Source organism: Entelurus aequoreus, linkage group LG12 (assembly GCF_033978785.1).
Source record: "Entelurus aequoreus isolate RoL-2023_Sb linkage group LG12, RoL_Eaeq_v1.1, whole genome shotgun sequence".
Taxonomy (NCBI): domain Eukaryota; kingdom Metazoa; phylum Chordata; class Actinopteri; order Syngnathiformes; family Syngnathidae; genus Entelurus; species Entelurus aequoreus.
In genome coordinates this window covers 31,990,239-32,016,910 of record NC_084742.1, presented here as the reverse complement: position 1 = coordinate 32,016,910, position 26,672 = coordinate 31,990,239, and the positions used below count along the sequence as shown (strand labels likewise).

At 39.1% G+C, this 26,672-nt stretch overlaps 1 protein-coding gene across 2 annotated transcripts in view; it reads right to left on the bottom strand.

Annotated features, from left to right (window-relative positions):
* Window positions 1–24,397, bottom strand: part of arhgef39 (Rho guanine nucleotide exchange factor (GEF) 39) — a 105,141-nt gene extending 80,744 nt beyond the window's left edge. For both annotated transcript variants that reach the window (XM_062065682.1, XM_062065681.1), the window contains exons 1-3: window positions 24,286–24,397; window positions 18,107–18,278; window positions 16,361–16,455 (exon numbers count right to left, since the gene is read on the bottom strand). In XM_062065682.1, the coding sequence (XP_061921666.1) occupies window positions 16,361–16,455; window positions 18,107–18,256 (245 nt within the window). In that variant the 5' untranslated portion in view covers window positions 18,257–18,278; window positions 24,286–24,397. The remainder of the gene's footprint in view (window positions 1–16,360; window positions 16,456–18,106; window positions 18,279–24,285) is intronic.
* Between the last annotated feature and the right edge of the window lie 2,275 nt (window positions 24,398–26,672).

Here is a 26,672-nt window from a genome sequence, read left to right as displayed (position 1 = left end):
CATGGCGTCCTACTGGCAGCAAAATCACCAACATCTTGAAACAAATAATGGGCTCCATCAATTTTGCCAAAGTCTCAGCTGTGGTCGAAATATCGGCCAACCAAAATCTAAGTCGCCCAACCCATCTGGGAGTGCGTTGAAAGCACACATCAATCGCATCCTCGCCCACATTGAAGAGGAGTTTCCAACGCAACCTGATCTGGATGCTGTCTTCCGCAAAGTCAGGTCGAGCTTGTTGAAGAATACTACTGCTAACTCGAAAAGGTCTGCGCTGCTAATTGTGGTCATCAACGGCCCAAAGATTGGGGTCCTCGTGTGGGCCACTTCGAAGAAACTATGCCCACTGCTCTCGTCAATGGCCTACGCCCTTCACTTAAGGCGGCGGTCGAGCAGTCGATCATGGGCGGTTGGAATCAAGCCCGCCTAGACAAATGTCACAAGCACGCTATGCATGCTGAAAAGAAAGAAAAGGAGAGCAAGAGCAAGAGTGTCAACAAAAACAGCAACCTTACTCTCGCTGCGCTTGAACAATGGACCACAGCGCTCACCTTGATGCGAGACAAAGTGCGCTCACGCAATACTGACCACCGCCCTCCGCCCCACTACCAGCAATGGCAACGCCGCCATGAAACCAGGGGTTTGGCGAAGCCGCGGGCGAAGCAATGGCTACCGACAACAGAGACTCTTACCAACCACCTGATGACCACAACTGGCGAGGAGGACCTGGAGTCTCGAGCAACGCTTCCGACTGACTTGATGTCGACCCTTATTCCGAAACGTCAGATGGTGATATGCACCTACACAACACACCTGCACACACTATTATTATCACTGATTTGTACAACCTGTTGTATAGTAATGCCCCTCTAATGTTCCCTACTGTTACAGCGGCCCAACTGTCGGTTTGATTTAAAAATTGCGACCCAGTCGAAATCACACCAAAATCTGACTACAGACCAGCCAGAAGACAATATTCGCTTAGACTTGATGCTGGACAGGGCATCAAATACTGTACGTGTTAATTTTAGACCTTGCCATAGTCCTGACTTTGACCTTACCAAGAACTCCCCCACCTACATAGATGCCATAGGTGTCCCATACGAGTATTAATTAGCTGATCAGATAGCAGCTGGCTTTGAAAACCTTCCCATTCTAAGTGCCTTCTTTCCAGTGACCCCAAGCAAAAATGTGGACCGCATCAATTATGTCCACTGCAATGTCCAACGCTGAGCCAACCTCACTCGCGATGCTTTTGGCGGACTGTCCGAGCAATTAGCGGCCACCTCGCTTCCGACCGTACAGAATAGGATGGCTATCGACATTCTTTTGGCAGAGAAAGGGGGAGTGTGTTCCATGTTTGGTGCTGTGTTCTGTACATTCGTCCCTAACAACACTGCCCCTGATGGCTCTGTCACCTGAGCAGTGGAGGCCCTTAGGACACTCTCAGAGCAGCAACTAGCTGAGGGTTCCGAAGTGTCCAAACCCTGGAAGATTGGTTTACTTCTATTTTCGGTAAATATAGACAACTTGCTTTTTCCCTTCTCATTTCTATCGCACATTTGTTGCCATCCTCACTGGTTGCGGATGTTGTATCATCCCTTGCATCAGAGCCCTTGTCAACAGCCCAAATGCCACACATTAACGTTAACCCCGTAGGAACTCCAGAAATGAGGTCCGTTTACGAAAACCCAGACTCCATGGCTGCAAACTCCTATGCCATGTCTGGCCTTTCCCCCAGAAACCTGTATAACAATGAGGATGACATGATGCACCCTGCTTACAATAATCTTGACCCCACCGCTGTTAACGCCTATGCAATGGCTGCCATTGCCCCCGTAGAACTGTAATATGATGATGTTGATATCCCACCTGAAATGCCTTTTTAGGGTCGTGACAGGGGGATCATTCGATTTTACTTTAAAAAAACTTGCATATTACATTTATCAATGTTTGATTTCAATTTTAAAGCTTGCATATTACATTGCTTGATTTACTTTAATGCCAATATTACAGTTATCATGCTTCTTGACACTGACTTGATTTTTGCTCTGATATATTACATGATTTATTTTTGCTATGTCACAGATTATTATGCTATTTACCATTTTTAAGATTGCTTCATTACATGTCAGGATTTTTGTTGGTTGTGACGTACTTTGTACGTCAACAGGGGGATTGTTGTGATTTGGACCAGTTTTGATGTTACAATGTATCCCATTTTTGATTCACTCTACTCTTAAAATAGCTCATGACTTTTGAACAGCTCATTAACTATTCACATAAAGATTAGCTTAGAATGCTTAATATTCATGCTTAACATTAGAGCCTTAGAACACCTTTTGTATGATGATGCTTATTTGAACAATAATGCTTCAGTAGATCAGAGTGAAATGTATTGTGCATCACTGAAGCTCATGATTTGTTGGTTTTAGTAGGTGTCAATAAGTCCTGTTCTATTCTATCAAAGAGCATATCAAAGTATGAAAGGAAAGAACATGGGAGCCCACGTGTATGGCCCCTCTCCAGGGGACTTCTTCTCGTAAGAGCTTAAAAAGTGAATGACTGAGTAACGGGACTCTTGCCTTCACGTAATCCAACGAGCTTGGTGATCGTGTTGCCAACGGTCCAGAGTGCCTCCAAGTATATTGCTATTGTTGATGCAAATAAATGTAATTGATTGAGCATTGAAATACGTGTCTGAAACCTTCATTTTCCCTCTCATTAAATAACAAACACGCGGCGAGGTGGGACAGAGCAGAGTTCTTTGAGAGTCCCCTGCCAACACACCTTAAAACATTCTCATGCATTTCAATCCATCCATCCATTCTCTACCGCTTGAGTTCAGGCCTGGGTTTGGCTACAGCTACCTGCAAGGCTTAAGCCAACCACAGATCCATGTGAAGTGAGGTCAAGAAGTAAATGCTCCACCATTCAATCAAATATTCAACTTGATAGTTTATGTAGATAAAAGCCCTTTGAAAAGGAGATGTCGAAAAGAAAAAAAGATGAGTATTGTACATTTCAGGATGAATGGACAAAGGAATTTTCCTTTGTGCCAAGACCAGGTGTGTGTCTAATATGCAATGATAACTTTTCCTCAATGAAACGGTCAAATGTGAAGCCGCACTTTGACACATGTTATAAATAAATGATGAATGGGTTATACTTGTATAGCGCTTTTCTACCTTCAAGGTACTCAAAGCGCTTTGACAGTATTTCCACATTTACCCATTCACACACACATTCACACACTGATGGAGGGAGCTGCCATGCAAGGCGCTAACCAGCAGCCATCAGAGGCAAAGGGTGAAGTGTCTTGCCCAAGGACACAACGGACGTGACTAGGAAGGTAGAAGGTGGGAATTGAACCCCAGTAACCAGCAACACTCCGATTGCTGGCACAGCCACTCTACCAACTTCGCCAATAAAGGTATGACTATGAAGTATTCAATGTATTTTTTGTTTGTGTTAGTATGAGAGAGTTATAATGAATACATTTAGACTTCTTATATTTTAAAATTGTTTGTCTTAAAAATTGATTTAATTTAGTTGTATTTAGTGTGGCCCTGTGATGAGGTGGCGACTTGTCCAGGGTGTACCCCGCCTTCCGCCGATTGTAGCTGAGATAGGTTCCAGCGACCCCCGCGACCCCGAAGGGAATAAGCAGTAGAAAATGGATGGATGGATGGATGTATTTAGTGTTAAAAATATATGGCTTCATGAATATACATTTTAAAATATTTGGATTTCATGGCGAAAAGCCAAAGATTACCGACCCCTGCTTTATGGTTAAAGGCCTACTGAAACCCACTATACCGACCACGCAGTCTGATAGTTTATATATCAATGATGAAATCTTAACATTGCAACACATGCCAATACGGCCGGGTTAACTTATAAAGTGCAATTTTAAATTTCCCGCGAAACTTCCGGTTGAAAACGTCTATGTATGATGATGTTTGCGCGTGACGTCAATGGTTGAAACGGAAGTATTCGGACACATTGTATCTCAATACAAACAGCTCTGTTTTCATCGCAAAATTCCACAGTATTCTGGATATCTGTGTTGGTGAATCTTTTGCAATTTGTTTAATGAACAATGGAGACTGCAAAGAAGAAAGCTGTAGGTGGGATCTGTGTATTAGCGGCTGGCTGCAGCAACACAACCAGGAGGACTTTGACTTGGATAGCAGACGCGCTATCCGACGCTAGCCGCCGACCGCATCAATGATCGGGTGAAGTCCTTCGTCGATCACTGGAACGCAGGTGAGCACGGGTGTTGATGAGCAGATGAGGGCTGGCTGGCGTAGGTGGATAGCTAATGTTTTTAGCATAGCTCTGTGAGGTCCCGTAGCTAAGTTAGCTTCAATGGCGTCGTTAGCAACAACATTGTTAAGCTTCGCCAAGCTGGAAAGCATTAACCCTGTAGTTACAGGTCCATGGTTTAAAAGTATTGTAGATTTTCTGTCTATACTTCCAGTCAGGGGTTTATTTCTTTTGTTTCTATCTGCAGTTAAGCCCGATGATATCACGTTAGCTCCGTAGCTAAAGTGCTTCGCCGATGTATTGTCGTGGAGATAAAAGTCACTGTGAATGTCCATTTCACGTTCTCGACTCTCATTTTCAAGAGTATATAGTATCCGAGGTGGTTTAAAATACAAATCCGTGATCCACAATAGAAAAAGGAGAAAGTGTGGAATCCAATGAGCCCTTGTACCTAAGTTACGGTCAGAGCGAAAAAAGATACGTCCTGCACTGCACTCTAGTCCTTCACTCTCACGTTCCTCATCCACGAATCTTTCATCCTCGCTCAAATTAATGGGGTAATCGTCGCTTTCAGGGTCCGGATCGCTCTCGCTGCTGGTGTAAACAATGGGGAAATGTGAGGAGCCTTTCAACCTGTGACGTCACGCTACTTCCGGTACAGGCAAGGCTTTTTTTTTATCAGCGACCAAAAGTTGCGAACATTATCGTCGATGTTCTCTACTAAATCCTCTCAGCTAAAATATGGCAATATCGCAAAATGATCAAGTATGACACATAGAATGGATCTGCTATCCCCGTTTAACCCTGTAAGACCCAAATATAGAAAAACCTTTAAAAAAAAAATTGACCTTTCAGATGTTGTTGTAGGAGGCATTTGATGCAGAAATTGAAGAGTTAAAAAAAAATGTTTATGTATGTTTTTAGAGAAATGTTGTAATATTGCAACATTGGGCTTTGATGGGAGCAGAATTTCTGTATTTGTACTCACTTTGTCTGAACAACTAAGGGTTAATTTGCAGGGTTGATTGCTATACTTAGCCCCATAACGGTATATACAATTAATAATAATCACACATTAGTTATATTTTTATAAAGTCATTTATTACAAATATAAAAAATATGAAACAAGATAAAACTCTTAAAAAACGTTTATAACAACAACAATTATATAACAAGCTCTAAATTAAATGTGATGCATCTGTTCCACAATAACTACATATGTACATGCTCTAGACATTGTAATAACAACCAAAACAAATATAAAAGACATTTTAATTACTTGAATCTGATGAATCCAGTCCAATTAAACAAATAGATTTTGTTCAAAGGAAACCTTGAGAGGTTGTGTGAGTTCATGGCCGGAAGGCGTGACTTATAAACAAATGTACCATCCAATAGCCTTGTGAGACTGAACAATAGGACCCAAAGACTATGTAATTGTGGTTAAAAAAAATATATAACAGATTGTTTTTTACGATGGTTAAAGGTAACATTGTAATTTTACAACAAGGGGTGTTACAGGGTTAAATTAAAAACAATCCTTTCAGTAGGCCTTTAAGTGGAACAAAAAAACAACAGGAATAAATTTTTTCTACAAGGTTTACTAGCAGTAGGTAAATCTACAGAAATATTGTATCCCTCTCAATAGTGTGTATGTTGCCTATACCAGCTATGTAACTGATTTCTTTATTTCATCATTCAACACTGCCTACAAGTTTTTAATCAAGGGTTTTAAAGGAACAAACTCTTTCCTGGACTTGAAATTGTCCCACAACAGGCCATGTAAAAATAATCAGAAGACAGAGAATGGAGAGTGAACAGGAATGTCAATGGGGATGGGAATCGTTTACATTTATACCGATACTAGTACTAAGTACTAAGTCGGTACTTCTGAAACGGTGCCCGAACTGGTACTAAAAAATTTAAACATACCCATTTTTCTCTTAAGGATTTTGTGGCATTTGAGTTGAACTGCATTGCAATTTTGATTCCTTTAAATAAATTCAATAACATGGACTACACAACACATCATATTTTCAGCAAAACCTAAATATTTACAGAACACAGCGAATTTGCAAAAAACATGCTTATGCAAGCTATTTTAGTGACACCCTTATTGTCTGACAAGATTTAGCATGCAGCACTTTTACTGTGAAGTGTTGAAGTACACTGTTGGTCTTCAGAGCTCTTCACAACTGCTGTGTTTTGAAGAGCAACAAGGCTGTGTTCAGATAAAAAATACCTGTTAAGTTCTTGCCTGCCGTCCTTTCTTTACATCGACTGTGCTCAACGTCATTATCATTGTCTTGCAATACCTTCAGTCACACTTATGTTGTATTGTTGAAGTTCAGAATTTGGAGATTTGTTACTATAGCAGTATTATTGAATGTGCTCAAAAAGTACTTCTACACACACTAAAATATTTTGACCAAGGTTTAGAAAAAAAAACAACTACAATAAATAGACACATTTTTAGAAAACCCATTATTTTGCATGTTTGGTGTTTTAATGCCTTACAGAGTGTTTTAGTCTTAGTATTGTATATGTTTTTGTGGTGGGGCGTGACCTGCGGGCCTGCGGAGAAGCGGGGCGTGTCAGGACTGGCTTCGAGATTAGCGGCAGGTGCGTAGATGACACACCTGTGAGTGGTTGTCTGATGACCTGCCGCTCTGTAAAAGGCAGCGGTCGGGAAGGAGAAAGGTGGTTGATGGTGGAGAAACTGAGACATGGCTGAAAAGCACCAGTTATTGAAAAATAAATCATTGTACGCAAAGACGGCTGTAATGTCCATCTTGGGTGGTCCAGAGAACCCGGTAGAGCAAGACCTCTACAATTTGGCGCCCAATCTGGCTGGACCATCGGAGGCGGGGGAAGTCGACCCCCTGACGGCTCTCGCAGGCGTGCTTGCAGAGGTGACAGCGAGCAGCCACCAACAGTCCCAGGTCCTGCGGGCGTTGGCGGACCAAATGGGTGGGGAACGGCCAACACCGACGGCCGTCACCATACACCGCATGGAGGAGGAAGAGGACCCCCATGCCTTTTTGAAAATGTTTGCGGCCACGGCAAGAGCATGTGCGTGGCCGGAGGAAGAGTGGGGGGTGCGGCTCTTGCCACTCCTGACGGGGGAGGCGACCTCCAGAATGCGCTTTGCGGACCTGAGGAAGGCGGTGCTGGACCGGACGGGAGGCACCGCTGAAGAGTATCGGCGCCGATTCCGGTCCATGCGTCTGGGGGAGGAGGACCGGCCATTCACCTTTGGCCAGCGGCTCAAGGACGCGGCGACACGCTGGCTGCAGCCGGGAGAAGGAAATGACCGGCTGCTGGACCACATCATCCGAGAGCAGTTCCTGGAGGCGATCCCGACGCGGACGGCCAACTGATTCCGGTACCACCGGCCCCGGGACCTCGCAGCAGCAGTGACGCTCGCCGAGTACTACCTGGCCGTTCACGCGAGGCGCAACCAGCACCCACAGCGCGCGGACAAAGCACGCAACCGGCACCCACAGCGCGCGGACAAAGCGTGCAACAGAAACCCACAACGCGCGGACAAAGCGTGCAACCGAGACCTACAACGCGCGGACAAAGAGCGCAACCGAGACCTACAACGCGTGGACAGAGCGCGCAACAGGAGGAAGGGAGAGGAGAGCACATTCCCCAGCATCAAGACCTGCGTGACCATTCTTCTGCTCTTTCCCCGCAGGTCCCGGCTGCTGTCTTCAGAACATCTCCCGCGCAGACGGCCCCTCAAACGCTTGGGCAAGCGTGCTGGAGGCGTGGGCGGCCCGGTCACGCGCGTCAGGGACCTCAGCAGGTGGAGGTGGGGCGCGTGACCCGGGTGGCCGGCCCTTCAGTGCCCTCCCCCGGCCCGGGTGAGACGTTCGGTATCAAGGTAACGATACAAAGGAGTACATACCAGGCGATGGTGGATTCGGGCTGCGGGCAGACCATGATCCACCAGAACCTGGTTCGACCCGGGGCTTTGAGGCAAGCAACACGGCTAAAAATCAGGTGTGTTCATGGGGATGTGCACGAGTACCCTATGGTCCCAGTAGAAATTTGGTATGAGGGACAAAAGCATAGGGTCGAGGTAGCTGTAAGTACACACCTCTCGCACCCCGTATTTTTGGGCATAAATTGGCCGGGATTTAACCTTTTACTGACACAATGCGTGGGGGTGCGTTCACGGACCGTAGGAAAGGGGAATATCTGTGCAGTTCTCAGTGGCGACGCAAGCGCCCATTGCCGCTCATGGAGGTCCCCTTCGAAAGAATGGGTATGGACCTCATCGGACAATTCCACCAGAGCACACGGGGATATCGTTTTGTGTTAGTCCTGGTGGATTACGCAACGCACGGTCGCGCCCGGCTCATGGAAGCAAGACACGTAATTAACTTCAAGATTTGGCGTTAAACAAGGACTAAAAACATGAGCTAATGTTGCATCTTTCTTATGACACAGAGCAAAAACTCTTGCTTGTCAAAGTTGTCCCATCAGGTGAAGGTCCAAAAGCGATCGTATCCAAAACAGCTGACTGTCATTTGCACCGGCGGGAGTGTCGCAAAGCCCTTTTTGATGTGTCTTTTTATTATCGTTGAGTGAAAAGAGAAGCATGTTTACGTTAAAAAATACAGTAAGTCATCGTATAGTGTCTTTAAAGGCAGCAAGGCAGTGTTGTTGAGTTTGGAAATGACAGCGCACAACCGTGACATCATCACAAGTCTCCGTTTGTGCCGTGTACACACACACACGCTAAGCGGAGAGGTTTGGACCTCTACACTTTGGTCAGCGTTTGTATAAGTCAGCGTTTTTAAAGACAAAAGTATGCGTTTGTGTGTGGACAAGGAAACGTGAGCTTTGACTACTAAACGAGGCAAAATGCCGTAAAATGTTTTATAAAATTATGACGCCTTGAGGCAGCGAAAATTAATCGAATATATTTTGTAAAAGCAAGACAATGCCAAGCCATGTGTTACAACAGCGTAGCTTCATAGTAAAAGAGTGCGGGTAATAGACTGGCCTGCCTGTAGTCCAGACCTGTCTCCCATTGAAAATGTGTGGCGCAATATGAAGCTTAAAATACCACAACGGAGACCCTGGACTGTTGAGCAACTTAAGCTGTACATATAGCAAGAATGGGAAAGAATTCCACCTGAAAAGCTTAAAAAATTGGTGTCCTCAGTTACTAAACGTTTACTGAGTGTTGTTAAAAGGAAAGGCCATGTAACAAAGTGGTAAAAATGCCCCTGTGCCTACTTTTATGCAATGTGTTGCTGCTATTAAATTCTAAGTTAATGATTATTTGCAAAAAAAAATTAAGAACATTAAATATCTTGTCTTTGCAGTCTACTCAATTGAATATAAGTTGAAAAGGATTTGCAAATCATTGTATTCTGTTTTTATTTACGACTTGTGCCGACTTCACTGGTTTTGGGTTTTGTATAAAGCGCTCTAAAAAACATCCAAAAACCTCCAACAATGTTGTATATACACACTGTAAGTATATATGTAATGTAGTAACAGGCACAATATTAGTAACATTTAATATTTAGGGAATTTTAAGCATACGGCGTTGCATGAGTTTCACAGACGCATCACAACGTTCGATTTCCTTTAACAAAAACTATCATGGCAGACTTCATAAGAGCTAACATCGACTACTCTCGGACAAATGATGATTCGGAACCTTAAATTTTTTTAGCCTAAATATACAAGTTTTAGAAGCTGTGTGCTAAACAGATCCAGCAAGTAGCACTATTGCTAAGTACTGAACGAAAAATACAAACTATGAACATAATGAAACAATCACCAACTGTACAATATCTGCTCTCACTGGGATGTTCATATTTTCCCGTTTAGGTAAAGAATTAAACAATCATCATGCAAGTAAAAAAAAATAAAAATAAAAAAAGGGGTCAAAATAACAGCTCTTTTTCGTGTCTTTCTCACGATCTCCGGGTCTAAGTTAAATCTCAAAGTTGACCAACTTCTTAGTTCATGGCCATAACCTTTTATTATACAAGTGAAAGGCATGATTTATAATCTAAAATTAACTTTCACCAACTTAGAAGCGATGCAGTAGCTCACAGGCTCAGTATGTCAATAGCTGCATAAGCTCGTCACCTCTCCATGATCACGGCGCCACTAAAAGGTAGTTCCTCTGCGTTAGCGCTTATTAAAGTTAAAGTTAAAGTGCCGATGATTGTCACACACACACTAGGTGTGGCGAAATTATTCTCAGAATTTGACCCATCACCCTTGATCACCCCCTGGGAGGTGAGGGGAACAGTGGTCAGCAGCAGTTGGCAGCAGCGGTGGCCGTGCCCGGGAATCATTTTTGGGTGATTTAACCCCCAATTCCAACCCTTGATGCTGAGTGCCAAGCAGGGAGATAACGGGTCCCATTTTTATAGTCTTTGGTATGACTCGGCCGGGGTGTGAACTCACGACCTACAATAACAATTTTGATAAAACTTGGTTAATATGCAGGTTTTGACATGTAAATGGAGAATTGTTAGCGATTTTTTAATGTTTTTTAGAGGGCTTTGTAGGCGTAATAGATGACTCCCATTATCTACAATGTTAGCCACTTTATACTAACCATATATTAAGAATTAGAATGCATAAAAAAAGAAAAACATATGCAGTTCCCCTCTAAAGACGACGGATGTATTTTTGTTTTTGCGTGAATTGTAAATATTAAATAAATGTGATCAAAAGTCTGCGTACAATGGAGTCTATGGGAGCCACGTTATTTTGCCTATAACACCCTTAAAAAACATCCAAACATCTCCATTAAAGGTTTTATTAACATGCTGTAATTATATATGTAATGTAGTAAGAGTTCAAGGAAACGGCAGGCTATCTTCTTCTAATGGATTTATTACATTCTTTGCAAGCTGGGTAATGTTTGCTGTGGTCTGAAACAACATGGCACACAATTACCAGAAATGCAGCCAATATTACATAAAAATATAAATTAAATACACAGAGGACATTAGTAAAGGAAATTAAATTAGCTCAAATATACCTACAAACGAGGCATAATGATGCAATCTGTACAGACAGCTAGCCTAAATAGCATGTTAGCATCAATTAGCTTGCAGTCATGCAGTGACCAAATATGCCCAATTAGCACTCCAACAATTCAAAAACATCAACAAAACTCACCGTTGTGCATTCACGCACAGCATAATAATTTTGGTAAACAAAATGAGACAAAGTAGTGGCATAAACCACGTCTTTCTGTGGCTGCGTCAGAGAAAGTTGTACATGTAAACAAACTAAGGCGAGTTAAAAGGACTGGCAAAATTAGTAGGACAAAATGGCAGATACCAAATACTCTCATCAGTGAAGCATTTTTAATATAAACAGTGGAATTTCTAACAATTACGAAGGTTTGTGTCATGTTTGTCCTCCCACAGAAACCATATTAAAACGAAATATATTTTTTCATTTTTGAAAAAGCTCCAGGGAACCACTAGGTCAGTGCCAAAGATGTGGCTCTAGAGGTTGCTGACCCCCGTGTTAGGACTAAGCATGCACGTAAGGCTTGAGTATGTACCATACTTCCCAAAATACACTTGTTGGATGTTGATCATAAAAATTATAAAACGTCAGGCACAATCTGATGCTGACGCAGCCATTAGCAAGCTTGTGACGGGTGCACTTATTTGATTAGTTAACTGGGATTGTTGTCTCAAAGTGATACATCTAGAATACACACTACGTACTGCAAAGACAAACAGTAATTCACTCTCATATTCACACTGATGGGCAATTTAGTCTCCAATTAGCCAAACATACGTGTTTTTGGAATGTGGGAGGAAGCCAGAGTACCCGGAGAAAACCCACACACGCACAGGGAGAGCAGGCATACTCCACAAAGAGATGCTTCAACAGAGATACTAACCCAAATGTCCAGACTATGGTGCAGACGTGCTCACCGCTAGCCCACCACGCGACCCGTGGGAGAACATAATATTGGAAAATCTAATCTATCACTTTGCAGTGATAAATCTGTCCAACACACTATCTCTCAATGGAGTGTTTTTAAATGGAGTACTTACTACTTGCCATTGCTTTTCAACCACTAATTCAATAAAGGGGTCCATAATGAAGATGTATGGGAGGCGCAGAACCATTTATCCAATACATCACAATGTGTAATTCATACTTCAGTCTTCATTGTAGCACCCTAAACATGTCTCACACTACACTACTTTCTTTATATTTTACTTTTATTTAAACAAGACATGACAGATGAACCGATTGGTGCCACAGTCGCATGTCTCTATTATACAGTATTGGGGTAGGTTTTACATTTTAAAAAAATTAAATTAAATACAAAAATTTTAAAAAAGCGGTAGGCATGATAATCAAATAATAATTTGGTCAATTATGTGGAATGGATGTTAATTATTAATGTGAAGAAAAATAGAGTGCATTACTTTAGTGTGACCAGGAGAGACGCTGTTGATTTGATCCCAATGTAAGTACACACACTCATTGGACAGAATCAATACAACACTAGCACAAAACATTCAGAAAACGTTTTTACATTTTTAAATAATTGGGGGGGAAAAAAACTAATTGAATAATAATTAACAATAAAAGAGTTAAAAGTACCAATGATTGTCACACACACACTAGATGTGATGAGATTATCCTCTGCATTTGACCCATCACCCCAAACCCCTGGGACGTGAGGGGAGCAGTGAGCAGCAGCGGTGGACGCGCCCGGGAATCATGTGCCCGGGAAACATGTGCACATTGCTAATGTTTTTACAATATTTTTTTCTGTTAAAGTAATATTGAGTAAAATTGCAGTGGTGGTTAGACTTAATTTCGTTGATGGAATACAGCAGAGTTCTCCAACCTATTTTCTACTGAGAGCTATGTTTACAAAATAATGGCCAAGAGCTCCTAAATTTTTTGGGAACATTTATTTTCATAGAACGAAGACAATAAGCTTGTTTTGCCGGAGCATTGACAAAATGTTGCTATCCACAATTCATATTGGGCCTGATTTGCTAAGATCCAAATACCTTGCAATAAACAGTGTGTGCAATCTATAAAATTGCGTGTACTATTAGTGGCCATGTTGCGTGTGATCTACTAACACTGCGTGTGCAACTGAAAGGTGGAGAAGACCACCATTTTTAAATGAGGATTTTGAATGTACTATACAGGGCATCACCACAGAGACACTCAATTTCTGCACATTCATGTTATATAATTTTTCTACCAGTGGCGTTTTGCTTTGTTTTCACACAAGCAAGGAGGAGACATGTACCACTTTTGGGTGATTTTAGAAGCAGTCGTGCAGTGCCTCTACATTGACAACATTTTTTTTTTTTTTTTTTTGGCTGAATGTGCATGGGTGGGAGGCTGCACTACTGTGCTCAAGACACAAACAATGCATACTTTGAGAGTTGTTTATCATATAGGGCAGTGGTCCCCAACCTTTTTGTAGCTGCGGACCGGTCAACGCTTGAAAATTTGTCCCTCGGACCGGGGGGTTATGGTATTTTTTATATATTTTTTGGTCATATAGAAATACAATCATGTGTGCTTACGGACTGTATCCCTGCAGACTGTATTGATCTATATTGATATATAATGTAGGAACCAGAAATATTAATAACAGAAAGAAACAACCCTTTTGTGCGAATGAGTGTAAATGGGGGAGGAAGGTTTTTTGGTTTGGTGCACTAATTGTAAGTGTATCTTGTGTTTTTTATGTTGATTTAATAATATAAAAAAATAAAAATAAAATCTTTTTTTTTTTTTTAATAAATACATTTCTTGTGCGGCCCGGTACCAATCGATCCACGGACCGGTACCGGGCCGCGGCCCGGTGGTTGGGGACCACTGATATAGGGCATACTGTATGTTAGTAATATATATTTTATGTGAAAATAAATCATAAAAAAATATTAAATGACATCAAAACAGATCAATTGAATTAATTTGAATCAGCCCCTTAAGTCATCCAGTATATATACAATTATAAAATAATATTGCTGAATAGACGATGTGTCTAATATTTGTTATTTTTGACCTTCCAAATATGCTGAAACGTACGCGTAGGACAGAAGATTCTAAGTCAATCGTGTATATTTGCAGCAAGCACTCCTCTCTCACAGCCGTGTGTGGCACTGTCAGTTTGTTCATCCTTTTCAAAAGGTGCAAAATAAAACGCAAAATAGTGCTCGCAAAACGGTGAGGAGTGTTGATAAATCACATTTGTGCATGCTGTATAATTGCAGTTTCTCTTCCCAGTATTGTGGACATTTTGATGATCAGCATATACTTTGCATATTAATAAAGACAGACGCAAAATGGATTGCACGCCTTATTCTGATCACTTAACATGACACAATCCATTTTGCACACGTTTAGTAGAGGAGCTGTGAGTTTGCTATCAAGTTTGCACGTGCTTTAGTATATGCACACCTTTAGTAAATCAGGCCCATTGTGTATGAATTTTTTTACATTCTATACGGTATGCCAGTACACATTTATTTCTAGAGCAGGTTCCATTTAAAACATGATTTGGGCTACTTTGACAAAAATAAAGAATTGTGTGTTTTATATGACTGGCAACATTTAAATTGTACTTGATTTATCTCCACTCAAACCATGCGGTCATTATCTTTATGCTAATGTGTGGTAATTTGTCATTAAATAGAGGCATCCTGTCTGAAATAAACAGTTACGAAAAAAATACTGAGAGTTTAAGCAAATATTTCCATACCCTTTGGTGAGATGCTCCAAATCACAGCGACTGGTTGAGACCCTGGACTACAGGGATTTATTTTAAATTAATTAATCAAATTAATTATCCACAGCAATTAGTATTTTTAATTGGATGGCAGTTTAAGTGTTCTAGAGCAGTGGTCACCAACCACCGGGCCACGGCCCGGTACCAGTCCATGGATTGATGGGTACCGGGCCGCACAAGAAATAAAAATTTTAAAAAAATGTAAATTGTTTTTTTTTTATTTTTATTAAATCAACATAAAAACACAAGATACACTTACAATTAGTGCACCAACCCAAACAACCTCCCTCCCCTATTTACTCTCATTCACACAAAAGGGTTGTTTCTTTCTGTTATTAATATTTCTGGTTCCTACATTATATATCAATATAGATCAATACAGTCTGCAGGGATACAGTCCGTAAGCGCGCATGATTGTATTTTTTTATGACAAAAAATATATATATACCATACCCCCCCCCCCCCGGTCCGTGGGACAACCTTTTTGTCCGCAGTTACAAAAAGGTTGGGGACCACTGTTCTAGAGTTCTATTTTGAAACCAGCACCCACAGCAAATAGCGTTTGTTAAATCTGGTACATTTGTGCACAGTGTATGTCAATAACAGTATGCATTGCATGTGTGCATCTCTTATATAAAATTATACAAATAGTATAGTACTTTTTTCAAACCTTGCACATTTACACAATTGCACATATAAAGTTATCAATAAAACATTTTAATATTTTCCTTTCTCTTTTCCATCCATCCATTTTCTACCGCTTATTCCCTTCGGGGTCGCTGGAGCCTATCTCAGCTACAATCGGGCGGAAGGCGGGGTACACCCTGGACAAGTCGCTTTTACTATTCTTATTTGTAATGTATTGTATTCTTATTTGGACCGTACCGTCAAACAATGTGGTTGCTGTACCAAAATATTAATAAAGTCTATTGATCAAGTATTGTATTGAACAGAATTAGGATCTCTTCTTGGAAGTACCTCAACTTCTCGAGTGTGATGAGGTTACATACAGGACAAATGAAACAGTCTCAATTTCACGTATCCGTTATAACAACCTTTTACCAGTCCTGGCTTTATCTCTTGAAATTATAATATGTACACTAATGTACCCAAGAGGGAGAAATAGAACATCTATAACCTAATTATTGACTTCTTCTAATGGTAAAGATAAGAAAGATGCTTTAATAAACCTAGAGTTTATCATGAGTGCATTCTTACACAAGGGACCAACTGCTTATACCCATCACTTACCACAGTCTCCTACTGCCCTGAAAGCGCTGATATTCGTAAATTATGCAAGAGGATACTTACTGGTTTAAGGAGTGAATGGCTTTAATTGAACTGAAGATACTTTGTCTAATGTCCTGCCTCAGGGTTCCTTTGGCCTTCAAGATCTCCACAAAATACTGTAAGAAACAAGTTACACCAATATTGCGCAGCATTAGAAACGTTTAATGAATTGCAGTTTCACTCTATTTATAATAGCGGTACACTTATAATGCCCACACAGGGCTTTTAACCGCTCAAGATCTTCCCACTAAAGATTGAGGTTGTTGTGAAAACACATACAGAAAAATGTTGCCCCAATGAAGTGACAGCTGCGTTGGTCTCAAGTCATTTGCGGAGGAAATGGGATTAGCAAATTGAATGAGCACAAGGCTTGAAATGACTCCTAATTGGAGGGCAGAAGGAGAGTAATTGAGTAGAAATTAGGCTACACTGGTGGGTCGTAAAGTCTGTTGTCCCTGCAAAAAGTACAATGACTGCTACCTTTAGTTTGTTACTACAGTACCGTGTTTCCCCTAGGTTTACAGCATGTAGGCCGACTATAATGTGATCGCTCCGCTACAGTCACATTTTCATTTAACAAACTGTCATAATTCAAAGCAATACAAAGATTTCAAAATAATCCACAAAATAAAATGTAAGCCTGACTATATGGAGCTATGGTGTCCAAAGTGTGGCTTTTTGCGGCCCGCAGCTCAAGTTTTGTTGGCCCGCAGCAAATTGTCGAAATAAAATCAGAAAAACAAGCAAAAATGGAAGGAAAAATAAACAAAAACATGTAATAAGAAAAAGCAGAAATGTTGATACTAAAAACTTATAATAATATACTTAGTCACTTATATCACAACACTTTAAATATATATACCTGTATATAGTGGCATATATGTTTGTTTTTAGATTTTTTATAACAAAATACAATATCAAAATGGCAAAATGTTACTTTTCAGTATGCAGCCCTTGGTGTAAAAGTATGGACACCCCTGACATAGCGACAGAAATGGCATGTAAATAAGATAAGGCTATTTATGACATGTTGCATATGAAAATAACCTTAAATTATTGTTTTGCTGCTATATAAAAAATAAAAGTAACTTGACCTTCTTTATCTGCCTGCCGAATATAATGGTAGGGGGAACTCTGCAACATGTATTATGCATTAACACCAGCACTTCTCCCTTCACTATTACAGTATACTTATTTGGAGAACCGTTTATTTTTTTATCTATTAATTTTGTCAGTAACACATTTCAGAAAAAAATAGCCCAGTTATATACAGTAAACACAAGTGTCTAGTGCAGTGGACAGTGACCTTTGAGGGGTTAAAGTGTCAATGCAAAGACCTGCCATATCTTTAATATTTAGCAAAAAAAGTAATTAAAGAGTATCTACATGACACTGCTCTTGCGTGTTTTGGAATTTTCTGTAAAAATAGTCCGTTCACCGGGCCGCCGGTTAAATAGCCCTGCACTACGACTTAGTTTTATTGGGGGAAAAAACCCTATGCTGATTGCTACATACAGACACCGCCCTTGAGGTCATATCATTCAAAATGTTATGTTTATGAGTTTTTGTTGTTTTTAATTTAAGTATAAAAAATGGTCAAAGTATTAATTTGGGACGTTTTGCTTTATGTGTTTGTCATTATTTTAAGGTAAATCTTGCCAAACTTAGTTAAGCACCAAATGTTGGTAAAATTCCAAATGTTGTGTGTTTCTGTGTGTGTAGACTCATGCAGGTGAAACTCATGTTCATGCTCCTGGCACCACTTACAGTGGTCACTAGCTCCAGCTGTTGGCAGTAACGCTGTTCAGTTTGCACCAGCTCTCTGGCTACTACGCTCCGTTTTCTCTCCCAGCGGTCCCTCTGGTGCTGAATGCTGTTGCCTGTGAGGGGGTCAGGTGGACATGGACAGAAGCTCATGGTCACAGCGACGAGGGTTATCCTGCAAAACACATTAAGAAAAAAAGCCGTAGTCCTTTTTTTAGCTGTATAAGTGTCATACAATCTGCTGTATATGCATGCATCCCATTTGTTAAGGATTACTTTCAATATCTGGCAGTTTGGCAATACTGCATGCTGCAAGTGTTATAATGTCCGAGGGCAGGGGTTTCAAACAGATCAGGCAAGCAAACAAGTTTACCCTACCCGGCCCGCAAGATGAGTTTGCTATGTACAAAAACGAGCTGAAATTTTTTAATAAAAGAAACTGCTTTTCTAAATGTGTCCTCTAGATGTCATAATAGCAATTATTTCTATTCTCTGCTGAGCGAGAGCATGCATGTGCGGAACTATGTGTGTGTTAAGATAGGAGAATTGCTTGTATTCCGTGACATGATTTCTTCCCAGAAGTGAAAAACTGGTAGTCAACCAAGCCAAGATAGCTGTTGTGCAGCGAGCAGCGCGCAACCTATCTGAGTACGCAGGAGGCCAAGATCTTCCTGCAAAAAGCAGATATGAGCAAAAAATATAACTCTGCAATGGAATAGATCCCTATACTTTATCAAAAAAAGATTTGTCGAGTGATATCAAGGATTATCCATTGTTAGCATTCCCAGACATGTCGAACTATCCGGTGCTCCAGATGTCATTCTACACGGCAAAACTGATGAAAAGGTGGAAAAGCATGGAGGTCTACAACTTCTTTGTGCGTGGCTGGGTCAAGGAAATCGGTATCAAGACTATCCCGGATAAGTTAGGTTGCATTTCATGATTTATCTTCACGTCTATCGCCATGTTTGTTGGTGCTGTTACACGTGATGTTCACGAGTACACATTTTTTTCTCGTCTTTATCAAAATACAGTATAACTATAGATGTCAACATTGTGTATGTGCTTAAAGCTTAAAGCTTTTTGGTAACAGCTTAACTTTCTTAGGTTTCACTCACATTTGCTTTCTTTTATTTAGACTTGCCGAGTTGGTGCTTTTCGAAACACTTGTAGCAAAAATACTTTCTAAGAAATACAAATGATACCAATATAATAATTCAATGGAAAATACTAAATATTGAAAGTATATCAAACAAACCTTTAACAAAGTGATCATTGCAAAATTGTGCATTCTTTGACTCTCGGACTGGAGTGTGTGCTACTTTTTTTGTCGTCGTTTTGTAAAATCTTGCACTCTTCCGCCCTTCTTGATTACCTCTCGAGGAACTCTGGAGAAACTTTTATCCTTTTCATGATTTGAATGGTTCATAGAGGCAAAAACATCACAAGCATCAGGCATTTTTCTTTGAGAAAGACTAAATGGCGCCTAGTACCCACTGAGAACAGACGCTAGCTTGACCACCATTATTAATCCCACCTATCTGACTGATGAACATTATCTAATCATTTATTTAGAAAGTATAAATAATGACAAATGAAGATAGAATACTATTAACTGCAACATATAAGTGTAAAAAAACAACAACATTATGATTTGTACTTTTTGAAAATGTACTTTGCAATCTGAAGCTGTCTTTACTTTTAAATTATAATTTTCCCAGTTGGGAAATTTAAAAAAACTTTACAGTATAGTTTGCCCATGGCTGCTGTAGCTACACTTAGGTTATTACGTACAAGTGTAATTGAAAAACCTTGTTTTCTTTTTAAGTATTGGATGAAGGCATGCAAATATTCTCATTTGATGTACTAAATTACTCATCTGCACATGACTAGATCTATATATAATTACAACACATGATGTCACAAATAGCTCAATACTGCATATTTGACATGGTTTATTCAATACTAATTTTCAAAACTATCAAGACCACTGTTATCTCTACGACAGTTGACCAATAGTTGTTATTTCAGATCATGCAAAGCGGAGCTCCTGATTGGCTTTTCTACAAATTGATGGACAATTGTCGTGTAATTATCCAAAAACTTCTGCATTTATGGTCTTATCTCTAGCCTCACAGGCTCACTTGAGCATGGATTGCTTGTCCTTCCTACCAAAGTAGAGTAATATAGTACATTTGAAATGACTAGGAAACAATCCACTTATTAATCCAAGGGTTTAGAATACAACAACAAAATAAAAAATTGGCATGGGTGGGCGGTGTATGTTTTGGTCCTTTCATTTTTGTTTCATGAATAGAAGTTGAAAAAGCGACAGATTATTTGAATTTCATTTTAAGAAACAAAAAAGAAAATCGAAATACAAAACATTTTTCTTTTTTGGTATGAAAGAGCAATAACATCCAAAAAAACAGTTTCCTTTTCATTTTATATTTCATATAACAAACATTTCAATCCCTGGTAAACAGAAACTGAAAAACAGACTAAGACGGAAGTTTTTTTCATATTCTGACACCAGAAGTTTTTCTTTTCAAAGTAAAGGCGGGGATACTAGAGTCCCCGGGTACCTGGCTAAAATGTTTTTGGAGCCCCTAACAGAAATAATTTTTATCGAGGACTGATATCTACATAAATCTCTACACACATATCATAAGAAAGTTGGGGCAAAAAAAAGAATTTGATCACGCATTATACGACACTACAATGGAGTATTTTTCTTACAGGCAAATATTTCGTTCTGTCTTTAAAATCGCTACTTCAGGTTTTGGCATTGAAATATGAAAAACCATCTGTTTTGGTCTGTTTTTCAGTTTCTTTTGATTTGTGCGTAGAGATTTCTGTAGAAGTCAGTCCTTGTTGTGCCATGTCTAAAAGCATTTCTGTGTAGGGCCCAAAATACTTTTTAGCCAGACTCACAGGCACACGGGTATCATAGTAATTATCCTCGCTTTTACTTTTGAATAAAACTCCCGGTGTCTGCAAAGAAAAACAAACAAACACCTGTTTTGTTTCTGTTCACTGGTAATTAAAATTTTTGTTGTATGATGTCTATCAGTGATGCGGCGGCGAGTACTTGCCAACCCTCCCGATTTTCCCGGGAGACTCACGAATTTCAGTGCCCCTCCCGAAAATCTCCCGGGGCAACCATTCTCACAATTTCCAACCGTACAACAATATTGGGGGCGTGCCTTAAAGGCATTGCCTATAGCGTCCGCTTTTCCTCCATACAAACAGCGTGCCGGTCTAGTTACATAATATATGTGGCTTTTACACACAAATAAGTTATTGCAATGCATACTTGATCAACAGCCATACAGGTCACACTGAGGGTGACCGTGTAAACAACTTTAACACTGTTACAAATATGCGTCACACTGTGAACTCACACAAAACAAGAATGACAAACACATTTCGGGAGAACATCCGCACCGTAACACAACATAAACACAACATAACAAATACCCAGAATCCCTTGCAGCACTAACTCTTGCGGGATGCTACAATATACACCCCCGCTACCACCAAACCCTGCCCCCCCCCCGACCCCAACCCCCCATCTCCCGAATTCGGAGGTCTCAGGGTTGCCAAGAATGGTGGCGACTTATCCAGGGTATATTGATTGATTGATTGAAACTTTCATTAGTAGATTGCACAGTTCAGTACATATTCCGTACAATTGACCACTAAATGGTAACACCCGAATAAGTTTTTCAACTTGTTTAAGTCGGGGTCCACGTATTTAATTCATGGTACAAATATATACTATCTTCATAATACAGTCATCAGACAAGTTAATCATCAGAGTATATACATTTAATTATTTATATTATTTACAATCCGGGGGGTGAGATGAGGAGGGTTTGGTTGATATCAGCACTTCAGTCATCAACAATTGCATCATCAGAGAAATGGGCATTGAAACAGTGTAGGTCTGACTTGGTAGGATATGTACAGCGAACAGAGAACATAATGAGTTCAGATAGCATAAGAACAAGTATATACATTAGAAATACATTTGATTATTTACATTTGGTTATTTACAATCCGGGGAGGTGGGATGTGGAAGGGGGAGGGTGTTAGTTAAGGGTTGAAGTTGCCTGGTGGTGTTGTTTTAGTGGTGTTTTGAAGGAGGATAGAGATGCACTTTCTTTTACACCTGTTGGGAGTGCATTCCATATTGATGTGGCATAGAAGGAGAACGAGTTTAGACCTTTGTTAGATCGGAATCTGGGTTTAACGTGGTTTGTGGAACTCCCCCGGTGTTGTGGTTATGGCGGAAATTTACGTTAAGGACGTACCCCGCTTTCCGCTCGAATGCAGCTGAGATAGGCTGCAGAGCCCCCCGCGACCCCGAAAGGGACAAGCGGTTGAAAATGGATGGATGAAGTATAAAATGAAAAGCAAAATGCTTTTTTAGATGTAATGTTTGCTATTCGACACTAAAAAAAAGAATATTTTTTTGACAAAAAACCCCAAAACAATTCAAATAAAGTAATATGTTTTTCTTTTTCAAATTTACCCCCCGCGACCCCAAAAGGGACAAGCGGTAGAAAATGGATGGATATTCCATTGATGAAAATAAAATCCAATGACTAAAACATACACGGACAGTGGGCTTTCATTGAACCAGTAACTACTGTAGTTTGCTTTCTTTTTTTTTCTTGCACATGTATTAGGGGTGTGGGAAAAAATCGATTCGAATTCGAATCGCGATTCTCACGTTGTGCGACTCAGAATCGATTCTCATTTTTAAAAAATCGATTTTTTAAAATATATATATATATATATATATATATATATATATATATATATATATATATATATATATATATATATATATATATATATATATATATATATATATATATATATATATATTTTTTTTTTTAATTAATCAATCCAACAAAACAATACACAGCAATACCATAACAATGCAATCCAATTCCAAAACCAAACCCGACCCAGCAACACTCAGAACAGCAATAAACAGAGCAATTGAGGAGACACAAACACGACACAGAACAATCCAAAAGTAGTGAAACAAAAATGAATATTATCAACAACAGTATCAATATTAGTTACAATTTCAACATAGCAGTGATTAAAAATCCCTCATTGACATTATCATTAGACATTTATAAAAAAAATGGGAAAAAAAGAACAATAGTTCACAGTGGCTTACACTTGCATCGCATCTCATAAGCTTGACAACAAACTGTGTCCAATATTTTCACAAAGATAAAATAAGTCATATTTTTGGTTCATTTAATAGTTCAAACAAATTTACATTACTGCAATCAGTTGATAAAACATTGTCCTTTACAATTATAAAAGCTTTTTACAAAAATCTACTACTCTGCTTGCACGTCAACAGACTGGGGTAGATCCTGCTGAAATCCCATGTATTGAATGAATAGAGAGATGTTTTGAATCGGGAAAAAAATCGTTTTTGAATCGAGAATCGTGTTTAATAGAAAAAAAAAAGATTTTGAATCGAATCTTGACCCCAAGAATCGATATTGAATCGAATCGTGGGACACCCTAAGATTCACAGCCCTAACATGTATGATGTACAGAATGAGTGTCAGGCAAAAGACATGATGTGCTATGCCCGTCACCTGTTATCTGTATATATTTATTCACAATTGTTGTCAACTTGATATCAGCTTACTGTGTTTCACAAGTAGTGTACAACAGCATTACATAATTGTTTTGCTGCTAACTTTGACGCCATTGTGTCCTAGCCATGACAGTTGCATTTCCTCTTTTCCAAAGATTCCTCTGGCGACTTAGCAAAGGAAAGCTGATACATCTGTACTCGTGTTATAAGTTCTAGGGGACTGGTGTTTAAATACAATGATTGTAACTGCAAGATTATAGATTGCAGACACCATTTTAAAGCTTACAAAGTATTAGCGTTCGATCATCTTGAACTCTTCTGTATCGTTAACATACATGCTAAATGACACAAGCTAGCAACACACTGTTTACATGTTTAACAGACGTTCCCAGTATTCAGCAAACAATTAATGGCATAAGCCAACAGAAAAACGTGTCTCTCTCCACCGTGGCACGCTTTACTTTACTTGTAAAATGGTTCTTTAACACAGTAAATGCTATTAAATCAACTTGTTGTGAGAATTCGGAAGTATTAGAAAGTTTACCTTGCGTTAACGTCTCCAGATTCAATCCAGGCGCTCTTTTTCTGTTCGGCTTCCTTTTTCCGGTTTCGACAGCTTCGGAAGTTCTAATTGGCTGCTTCAACTTCCGTTTTTTTCATTATTTATTTTCAAAATAAACTTCCTTTCTGTCATGTGAAATAAATAACATGGCGTTATTTTTTATATTTAAAATTGTTCAAATGCGTTGTAAATATTTTGGTTTATTTATTAGAACAATTATATTTAAATATATGACTTAGACTTAGACTTCCTTTTATTGTCATTCAAATCTTAACTTTACAGTACAGATAAAACGAAATTTCGTTGCATTAGCTCGTTGTAGTGCAGGACAAAAGAGCAATAAGGTGCAGATCAAAATTGTACAATCAAAAGATATAAATACATAGATAACTGTACAAATAAATATATTGCAATTTTGCATCCGCGTTTATGGATGTATATTGTCTTTATATTCCAGCGAGTTAATCCGTTTGGGAGGGAATTGAGGGGATTATTATGATGCATTCAAGAGTCTTATGGCCTGAGGGAAGAAGCTGTTACAGAACCTGGAGGTTATGCTACGGAAGCTGCGGAACCTCTTAGAGTCCAGCAGTGAAAATTAATAGCAGTGTATTAATATACAATTTGTATATAATCATGTTGTGGATATTTGGGTCATTGTATTAATTGTTTTATTAATATAAGATTCAAATACAACATATTTGTATAATTCATCAATTTACATAATGATCATCCCTGCAACTCAAAGGCCAGCTAATAACATTTATAATTCATCCTAACAGGAAACCCAGGATCAGGCAATATATTATGCAAATAAAAAAAATACAACATTGTATAGGCCTAGTTGTAGCAGATTTTTTGAAGAGCTCCAGGTAGGTACGGAAACAACAGGATACATTTTTGTGCAGCTTTTCCCAGGCTGCTTTTCTTACTACATCCAGGTTCACAGTGCAGCGAGAACACTGACATCTAGTGTTGATAGGAGCCAGACCTCCTGCCAGTTTGACATCCATTCAAGAGGATGACGACATGAGTTTTAAATTAGTATTCTATAGCAGGGTTGTCCAAACGTTGTTTTTTTTTTACATACAGAAACATTAAAGTTAAAGGGTGGCTAAGTGATTTATTTTCTTTGACTAAACACTCTGTAATAACAAGTGTAGGTATAACGTAGGTTAAAATGTTAAGCTGTTAAATTAATTTTAATCAGAATTATTATATCTTTCTAAAATATTACAATTTCATATTTTTCTCTTTTCAATGTGGCCATAGTCCTACTATATTATTTTTTATATTTGAGTTTTGTATGTAGAATATTCGCTGCGGGACAGTACAAATCGAGCTGCGGCACATTATGTCCCCAGAGGCACTTTGGACACCCTTGCTGTAAAGTAATGAAATACATCAAATACAATTGGAATGACAATAAATTAACACCATTTTAAGAGAAAAAGTTTAACTTTTTTTTTTTTTACGAGATTAGGAAACCATATGAGATGATGGGGTTTGAGTTTGTATGGTATTTTGACATTTGATTATTGAAATGTAAATGTAAAGCATTTCTGTATGATTTTACTAAGTAACCTTCTATTTGTTGTATTATGTTTTATTTTGCATGATATTTAAAGGAGAACTGCCCTTTTTTTTTAGAAATGTTCAGAGGTGGGTAGAGTAGCCAGAAATTGTACTCAAGTAAGAGTACTGTTACTTTAGAGATTTATTACTCAAGTAAAAGTAAAGAGTAGTCACCCAAATATTTACTTGAGTAAAATTAAAAAGTATGTTGTGAAAAAACTACTCAAGTACTGAGTAACTGATGAGTAACCTGTTCGTTTAATGATGAGGGCAACAAATAATGCACAAAAACATAAAAATAGCAATGAGCAAATTCAGAGCCAGAAATATCTCTTAAGCAACTAAAACAATAATATATATTAAATAATAATACATTAAAATTAAAAAAATGAAGGCAAATTGAGCCAGAAATAACTTAACAGCACCATAGGCTCAGTAGGCATTGATTGATTGATTGATTGATTGAAACTTGTGTTAGTAGATTGCAAAGCACAGTACATATTCCGTACAATTGACCACTAAATGGTAACACCCCATTAAGTTTTTCAACGTTAATCAATTACTTAATAAATGACCAAGTCGAGGTGATCTACCTCATATATACATATACATACACACATATATCATATCATATATATATATATATATATATATATATATATATATATATATATATATATATATATATATATATATATATATATATATATATATATATATATATATATGTATGTGTGGGAAAAAATCACAAGACTATTTCATCTCTACAGGCCTGTTTCATGAGGGGTTTCCTC